The 9,970-nt window shown below is 42.3% G+C and overlaps 1 protein-coding gene across 1 annotated transcript; it reads left to right on the plus strand.

Moving 5' to 3' along the window:
- The first annotated feature begins 7,909 nt into the window (after positions 1–7,909).
- On the plus strand, positions 7,910–9,289 carry LOC105622506 (probable serine/threonine-protein kinase drkD). The gene has a single exon (XM_012203922.1). It carries the CDS (start codon positions 7,910–7,912, stop codon positions 9,287–9,289), a length of 1,380 nt encoding a protein of 459 aa, XP_012059312.1.
- Positions 9,290–9,970: the final 681 nt, after the last annotated feature.

The raw sequence follows: 9,970 nt of genomic DNA on the forward strand, positions 1-9,970 counted from the left end.
TAGAGAGAGAGAGAGAGAGAGAGAGAGAGATACACGCTATCGGCGCGCTCATGCTCATTTCATCGTGAGTGCGCGCGTCACCGCGCCGATATCAACGGCACAAGCGCATGTGAGCACACATACATATACACAAGCATCACATATACACTGACTCTACCAACTACTTTTATCTACCAACGACTGGTCTCTCGGCCGACTCAGCCTTCGAAGCGCGTTCATCGGCAGGGCCGGCAAGAGACGGCGACTTCTGGCGTTAGTAATTTTAAAAGTATAAATATCATTTGCTGCAACAATGATATAATTTAACAATTATCTTTTTTTGAGTTTTCTGTATAAAGAAGATTATGCTGTTGAGAATTTAATCCCTTCAGACGCTGCATTGTAATGTGTATTAAATTTGAAAATATTATCTGAAATTATTTTATTCTGTCGATATATTATTTGAGAACTGATGCACACAATAATGTATATATATTGAAAGAATATTTAAAATTTTGAAAAAATTAATTGTTTAGTATAAATAGTTTATTAAAGTGCGCATAAATTGAATTAAATTTTTTAACATTCAATAAAATCAGACATTGAATATAAAGCAAATGATACTTTTATTTTTTCAGAAATAGTTGTACAAAATCATTATATCAAAAGTGCATTAAAAAATAACAACACAAAAATTTTTATTATTCAAATTATTCAAACTGGAAAACTTTTTTTTTTTAAGTTATGTTATTAGCAAATGTTATTGTAGCAAGTAAGCGTGTGAACCCAACATGAGATTTAACCGTTTTAAGCATCATTAAGTTTTCAGATGACGTTTCTAGAAGATGTATACTGTTTCTTTCTTTTTTTATTTAGAAGATGAAAAATAGAGAAAAATTTAGAAAAGATTAGAATAGACAGTGAAATTAAAGATCAAATCTTTTTATGATATTTTTCTAGCCTCAATGTCTTAATTATCGATAACTCATTAATGAAACATTCATTGTAGTTATTTATATCAAATGTCTTTATTCCAATTTTCTAGATTTCATTTTTAAATAATAATTATAGTCGTAAATTAATTTTCTATGGTTTTAAATATTTATGCAATACCGATATATTTTTTTAGTTATTTTACGAATTTTAAGAATGTAAGATTAATAAGTCAAATAAACCTGAAATGCTCTGATATATTATTGATAAATAAATAAAGTAACATCGAATGCCAAAAATGAAAAATGTCGCTGTATCCGAAATCAATTTAGAGCGTAATTATCCTATTTACTAATATAAAAAAAAAATCATTTCGATTACAATTTTTATTACATACAATAATATCTAATCGTAATTATATGTACTACTTCTACTCGATATTCGAAAGAGCCGTGCGTTCAGACTTTGACTCGAGCGATGTACCATCACACATCGTTCAAATAAATATTATTCAAGCTTAATCAAAACTCAAATGATTATTTATCTTTTTCTAAACACATCATATTCGAGCATCCGTTAATGTAACACCTCTTTATATATAGTTGTAACATTAATAACGCACACGCTAATCTGATTTGAAGTTAATTTTGATCTTTTTATGATCTTTGAAGATAGCATACTTTATATAATATATAATGAAATATAATATGTCGTAACTTGGAAAAACTTCTATCGTTTAAATACATTCCATTGTTCAAGATATAAAATTTTGGTAAATATCTATGATCGTTTTTTGTAGATAAGCAGTGTATAACAATGGATTATCGCAATTATTCTTAACGAAAGGACTGAATTTCAGCAACGTCGGTTAATATTGATGAGATGTAGGCACCGCGATTTCCAACCTCGGCACTGTCACACGAGTTGTTAGATAGCTTCGACTCGGCTCGGCCGTACCGAGTCAAGTCGAGCTGAGTCGAGGCAAACATTACCTCATCGCCCGGCAGAGCCGGATCCACCGTGAACCTTCTCCACTTAGGATTTTACTAGCCGCGCGCCGTCACTACCTTGCGCCACTGCTACGCCGCGCGTCACGTTCACAAAAACGCTCCTTTCTCAGCCGACGGACGGACGGACGGACGGACGGATGGACGGACGAACCGCTCGTACATACATACATACACATATATTCGCCCAACTTTTGTAACCCGTCTGGCTTTTGTTTCGCCTTGCGTCGCGTACTTGCCAGTCCTCAATCCCTTGCCGCGCGATTGTCGACCAATCTAGTCGACAGCTTTATCTGTCGCCGCCACCGTTATTTCTTGCTCATTAGCGAAAGCGCTCTCTGAGCACCGCTGACGCTCCGTGAGATCTAGAATCTCTCCAAACTCCTATCGGCGCTTTTATCGTGTCGTCGCTCGAATCACGCGTATAAATTATATATAATTTGAAATTTCTATCATTCGCGAAGACGTCGAATATCGATTCAAAAAATATCATTCAAAGAAGTCGGACTCACCGGGATTGAGCTACTTTCAACTTATTCCTGCTTCGTATATCGATCATTCAATTGTCCACAAGTACCTATATCTTATCCTATATTGCACAAACTGGTCTATTTCTCGACATCCACGGATTACATTCGTCGGATTCATCGCAAGGCTCCTCCACTTCTAAATGCATTATCCACATTTATCGGTTTTTACCGATGAATTCTTTTGGCGGCGATCCTCCCTCGCTTGTGTACCTTTCAACGATTTATGCGATTATCGAAGTCCCGCGACGCACCTCGAGTTACCGCGTATCCCACTCGTCTCGAGTTCGAACCGCGATAAAACTTCGCGTTTTATTCCCTGTGTTTTCGTTATTCTTCCCTCACTCGTTTGACGCCTGTTGCTCGCTCGTGGCGAATCCCAGTCGTTTTATCACTCGACGTCAAAGTTGCTGCGCGGAATCTATGACTTCCTTTATACTTGAGTATCAATATCGGAGTGAGTTATATGCAGCTCGATCGCGCCGATAGACTGCGACGCGCAAATGCGACTATTCGTGACACAAAGAAACCCTTAGGATTGTTCAGCCTTGTACGAAAGTCAAGAAGCGCGTGCACACTTTGGAATGTACGTCGTATAAAATAGCGATCGGACAAGCCTACACGGAAGGAAAGATTTTAATAAAGTATTTAAAAGTTTAGTTAAATACAGATCTAGAAATAATTTTATTTGATTATCAATATAATTATGTAGAAATCTCAAGCGTGCTGTAAAAAGTTTGCATTTTGTTGCCACAAAATTGCAGATCAAGAAAATGTCAGAGAAATTGAAAATGATCGGGGAAATTAGGAAAAGTCAAGGAATTTTTTGAAAAATTAAAATTCTTAGTTTTATAAAAATTTGATAGACACATATCACACCTACGCAGTTTTGGAATACCATCAACTTAACAATTAAATGTAAGCAGTATCGTAACATTAATAGTAATTCACATTGCTATGTTAAATTGCTCTCTCAATAAAATATTCAGCAGTTTCTAGATCAGGATGAAAATGTAAAAAAATTTCAAAATATTGAAAGCAGGGAAAATTATGAAATTTTGTCTCGAAATTAGAGAAAAGTTAGGGAATTTTAGAACGAGAAATTCATGATTTGGACATTCTAGCACTAGTTTGAACGTCCTACATAATTATATTTTGACAATCCAAAATTATTTTCAGATTTGTCTCTAGTTAAATTCTCAGATATTTCAAGAAAACCGTCCTTTCCTTTGTATTTGTATATCACAAATAAAAGTATCAGATATCAGTGATACATTACGATCATTTCCTTTGAACCGCGGGAGCGAAATCCTTATTAAGCCTCACATTAACCCCTGCCGATAGACACGTGGCCGCGAGGTTTACAAACGAGATGTAAGCCGCGAGGATTTCACAAGTGGAAAAGGATCGTTGCGGGGCGTGGCGCCTCTCTCAACTCTGATTTACAGCCGGTTAAGAACCGCGTATTATCGCCACATACAACTAATCCTTCCCAGTATATTTCCTCCTTCCATCCCTTCCTCATCCCTATTGTCCCATCTGTGCGACGCCTCACCCTCGAGTCCTACTCAATCACCCCTTAACCCTCTTTCGCGGTCACCCTCCTCCCACGTTTTGTGTACCTCTTCGTCCTTTCCCTCATCCCCTTACGCTTCCTCCTTTCCCTAACCATCTTACCTCCAACCGTCCATCCGTCTCCCCTTTCTCCCGCATTGTACTCTACGCTTTGCCCTGGTCTCTCTTTCTCTTTCCCTCTCGCATCTCCTTTCTCTCTCGTCCCCCAGGTTCCTCTTGTTCCCGTTCCCGTTGTCGATTCAACAAGTGCCCGGTCACGCTTCGCAAATATCGCACGTAAGAGGAGGAGACGCCAGAGATTACGGCCGTATCCACAGTCGAGCGCGCGCCCCATTCGCCGAGTTTCGCCGAAATTTTCAAGTACATACCCCCGAGTTACGTACTACTCCCTATGGGAGGTAATCGGGAGACAACGACCAAGTTTCACCGATCGACGAAATTATTAACCTACGTTACGCGTACCACCCTCATCCGAGTTTATCTCCCAACGCACTTTCATGACGTAGAGCAACGTGCATCGAGATTCTCGCTTTGCACGGATCTTCGCGTGATAATCTGATGAAACTTGCAAAATCGACAATTCGAACGAGCAATTCATATTACTCGCGAGGCATAATTTTATTAATTAAAACGCATAATTTATTATTAAAGCAATATTTATTAAATGAAATACGGAGTAAAATAAAAAAAATGTCAGATATTTTTTATATCGATTGAAAATAAGTAATAGGCGAAGTAATCAGTAGATTCAAAGTAACAAAAATTTTGAAATATTTCATCGAATGATTAAATTTCGTTAAGTTTCGTCTCGGACGGATTTATTCGTCTCGGATTTGCTCAAAACGTTTTTATACAAATTCTTCAAGGATTCGCAAAGTGAGCTGTTGCAGCGAATGTCACTTTTAGCAAAAGAATGTAGTACTTTGAGAAAAAGAAAGAGTCGCTCGGAAAAGAGTTGGCGTCATTCTCTCGAACGCTAGAAGGCGAGATTAGATCCGCCGCGTCGTTTTTCCTCCGCGATGATTCCACGAACGTTCCTCGGAGATTCGAGCTGGCCGGTTGACCACGTCGCGTTGGAAGGAGAATCTCCGCGAGCGAGTCATATTCCAAGTAGGCCGCTACGGCCGGCTGCGGCGGATGTACGCGGTCGCAAGAGCCGAGCTGTTGCCGCTAGAGACACTCGAGTCAGGCCAGGAACGTAACTACTACGTGGCAAGTAGAAAACGTTCGGAGTACAAGTCTTACTGTCCAAATCTATTTGTCTTAACTGATAAGACAAAACTGGGTCACTCTCAGTCGAGTATAAAATTATACACAAATTTATATAGCTTTGATTACGAGAGGCTAAATAGCACGGAACTCGAATAGTAACCGTAATTACGCGATAAAGAAATGAGATCGTGAAAAAAGTTGTCTATTTATCGACTTGATTTTATCAAATTTAGAATTTCTTAATGCTAATTTATGGAATATAACGGAATCAGACGGAATAGAAACGGCAATAGCGGGAACGTACATTTGCGCGTCACGTTGACTTTGCCTATAGTCTCCAGTCCATCGTATACGCCACAAGCTCGGTCACCACATCGTTCACTACCGCCAGCGGAGTCGCGCTATCAGCGCAGCTCGAGGCGGCGTCGGTAATGACGTGCGGACGCCGAGTTCGATGGAAACGCGATGACGTTTGTTTCCCGAGCCATTAGATCGTCCCGTTTGCGCACGAAATTCGCTTACAAAACGTTTCGAGCGTGCGGCTTCGTTTTGCGAATCAGCGGATATCACGTCCATATGAAAATTAATGAAACTTAATATTTCATTGGTCGCTCAGCACACAGTGAAACGATGAAACGCTTTGCAGCCGCTGTTATCAGTTCTCACTTATGAAAAGTAGACGTATGTTACCACGCATCGATGATTCCAACTTTTCAAAACAAAAAAAAGAGCGTAAGAGCGTCGAAGACTCTCGACTGTCGAGACGCTATAGAATAATTTTGTTTCGCAGTTGTCGACTTTCAAAAGTTATATATTGCATGAGAAGAAAGACACGCCTTTTTCTTAAGGAAAAAAAAGAGAGGGGGGAGAAGAGAGAGACTTTCAATTTGATAAGCCGTGAATTGGAAACGTTCGGAATAGGAATAGTATCCACAACTATTTCTAACGTGAATTTATGAAAGTTGTGCGAATTATCAAAGTTTGGTAAGTGGCAATTCGTTCTATAATCGAGTCAAGCGACGAAAGTCAAAGAGACGATAATCGACTTTGGTAATGAGATTAATCACGTGATTATGAAGAAGGGAAGGGAGGTAGAATTCGCGTCTTCTTCCTTCATTTTGAATTTCATGCGTCCGTGTGCTCAAGGGACCAAAAGTACTGTCGTTACCCTTCTCAGTCGACCTGACGACTATCGTCGTCGCTTTTTCGTCTGGCCTCCAGCCAGAGTAACAGTCCCAGCATCTTCTGTTATAATGTATGTATATATATGTATATCTTTCTCTCTCTCTCTCTCTCTCTCTCTCTCTCTCCGTCTGTCTTTCCTATCTTTCTTCCATGAAATCAAACGTCATGTGGAGGCCACGTGGACTCGGTCAGCCGACAAACATGTCGCTGGTGACATCTCACGGTATCTCCGAGCACAACCGAGCACACTATCGTGGCGATACATCCCCCTCTCTTCCCCTCTTCATCATCGCCGGCCTCTCACCCTTCTCTAACTCCCCCTTCTCCCAGCCTCTCTTTCTCACGCTCGCGAGAACGCGTTCTTGCTCCCACCAACGGAGAAACGCGTCTCTCTGTCTTCCGAGGTGAGCAAGGGCTTGGAGGGAGGAACGATTATTTACTTACTTTCACTCGCGCGACCTCGTACGCGCGTAAATCATCCACGGCTGCGTGGGTACTGCTTTCGTAGGGTCCGCGGCGCCAAGATACGCACGCGAGTTCGACCCGCCCTACGATCGACGAGACGAAGAGAAATTATAATCCCGGTATTCATATCTCGACCTCATTCCCAGTTCGAGGAAAAAAACTCATACAATTTTTAATAAAAAAACAAAATACATAGAAATCGATAATACTCAACAATAAAGATACTCTTTGGTTAGGAATTAAACTTGATAAATGTATAAATCTGTTTTTTTTTATTTGAACAAAAGATGGTTTCGTTATCCGACTGTTTCACAGCTCATAAAATTATATATTAAAAAAAATAGGTATAGCTTTTCTTTGTCTTGCTTGTGAGTTTCTTTGTCGTAAATACCAGCGAGCATTTCTAAGATAACTGCTGTTGGAAGTCTGTAGCCAGCTCGCTCGCCAGCGATCGTCCGCGTTCCGCTGATGATTTCTTCCCGGCAGGGCTAAGGAGTCGCGTGACGTCACTTTTTCCATCGCCCCGATGGAGTGCCGAGCGTCTGAGTCACGTCCTCTCTTGCCTGCTCTCTCGCCTCCGATCGTCGCGCAAAACTAAACGCGCCTATTCGTCTTTGTTGCATCAACATCGACGAATAACTTTGAGATAACTAGCTGACTCTTAAACAAACTTTAGTCGTAGCGGTTGAATATAATGGAATATACCTGACTCTCGATTACATAACATTAGTCATTTGGACTCAAAGCGAAAATTTTAGATGCTTGTGTGTACAATTGATACTATGAGATTCTAAATTCTGAGTAAAAATACTTTGAAACCTTCCTGTATCAATTACTATAAGGCAGAAATTCACTTGCATTCTATACTCAAATAGAACATCTTAGAATTTAGATATAGTTTTCATAACTGTAGTTGAAGACTAATAATAACTACTACTACGTCTTTTGTACAGATAGAGCTGGATGCGCGCGAAGAAATACATAGAGCTAATGTTAGCGATTTGTGACTTTTTTCAGAGTTGTGCAATGATGGGTCTGCAGGCGACGGCAGGAAAACGCAAATTGGAGGGTGGTGTCGGCTGTATGGAATTCCACATGGACTTAGGCGAGAGTCCGTCGAAGCTCGGACGCGTAGATGGTAGCTGGTGGGCGATGGACGACAGTTATGGGCCGCCCCTGAACCAGACATCAACGTCATATTACGAGATGGAAGTGAGCTCGCCCTGCCTACAGGCAACGAACTCGTGCCAGCCCTCGACGACAAGTTCTTCGCAGTCACAGCAGCAACAGCAGCAACAGCAATCCCCGCAACACCCATCGCAACACCATCCATCTTCCCAATCGCCGCAACAGGCACAGCAACAGCAACAGCAGTCACAACAACAGCAACAGCAGCAACAACAACAATCGCCGGCGTCATCCTCGACATCAGCTTCGTCCACAGTGACACAGTTGCATCATCACACGCAACATTATTATCATCAACGCGCCACCGTTAGTCCTATCGGCAGCAATGGTTACAGCCAGCTATCGAGATCTCAACCACAATGGGGTGCTCTTCATCATTACGAGCCACCAACGATACGTCGAGAAGAAAATGGCAAGAGTTATCTGGAGCTCGGTTCGAGTTATCGGGCGAACGAGCGGTGTTGCGAAGGTTCTAAGTCCAGCTGGTGTCGGCGCGGCCGGGCCTGTTACAGGCAGCGGCGACTCGCTGTGCTTAACATTTCAATGTGCAAACTCGCCAGGTACCGCCAATTCCCGGATCCGAGCCTTCACCGATCGGTACTGATCTGCAATACTTTGAGACACTTAGAACGTGAGATGGAAAGGGACAGGAGTCCACCACCTATGGAGCCGGTCGTACCGGCGCCAATCGCTCAATTGCAACCGCCCGAACAGGGTAGGTTAACACCTTTCCCTGTGCCTCCAACGTCGTCGGGTGAGACCGACGTCGATTCTGGCATCGGTGACAGCGACGACAGCCGATCGATCAATTGGGGTAGTGTACTATCTTTATCGAGTCAGTCGCCGCTCGACCCGCTCAACAACAACGAATTACTAGATGTGGATATTGGGCCTGATCTTGACCTGGATTTTATGCCCGGGTGGAAGCTGACGCCTCTTTCAGCGGATGACATTCTAAGAAGTACAACGACGACCCAGGAACAGCATCATCACCACCACCACCACCATCATCATCATCACCATCAACATCATCATCACCAGCAGCAGCAACAGCAACAACAACAACAACAACAACAACAGCAACAGCAACACCTGATGTCGTCGGGGAATAGTTGCGGCAGCAGCTGCGGTAATAGCAATGTTATTGGAAGCGCCGGCGTCAGCAACGTTGGTAGCAGCAGTAGTACGCACGAGTCGTTGATGTGTGTAGGATCATAGCCCTCGACTTTGACGTCGTTGAGTCATCTCATCGATTTCTATCCGCTAACGCCGCAGGGCAAATAAGTCCGCGATAACCAACGCAGCTCGCGATCCGCAATTCGTGGATTCTGAAAAGGCGCGCGGGCGAGAGGCAATGGTGAATATGAATCTCTCGCCCACCCTCTGGAGCGCTCGACGTCCGGCCGGCGACTCTCGAGGAGCCGCCTTCACTTTCTGTTTCGCGTTAATTTATTGTCGCGTCAATTACATGTGTACACACTAATACAAATGGACATGAACACCGATACAAGACCTTCTGTGACACTTTTGTTCTTCCTTCACTCTTTTTACCACCGCTCCTATTCCATCATTATCGGCTATCATTATCGACTCTACCGTTACCATTACTTCTACTACCATCCCTCCCGAAACTATTTACCTCCCCCCCCTCTCCCACTATCGTTATTGTTACTCCTATTACTATCGCTACTATTGCTAGTAATATATTACTACTCTTACTCTAATACTATTACTACTATTACTATTATTATTATCACTAATCAACGTGTCTCCCAACGTTCTGCTCCCCGAGGGACGGACGCGTCATGACACGCGGCATCCGCAGGTGCAGACAAAATAGAGCGCTCTGAGGGCTTAACGAACGAGTTAAGAACGGGGAGAGAAGAAGAGAAGATAAGG

The sequence above is a fragment of the Atta cephalotes genome (assembly GCF_000143395.1).
Source record: "Atta cephalotes unplaced genomic scaffold scaffold00046, whole genome shotgun sequence".
Lineage (NCBI taxonomy): Eukaryota > Metazoa > Arthropoda > Insecta > Hymenoptera > Formicidae > Atta > Atta cephalotes.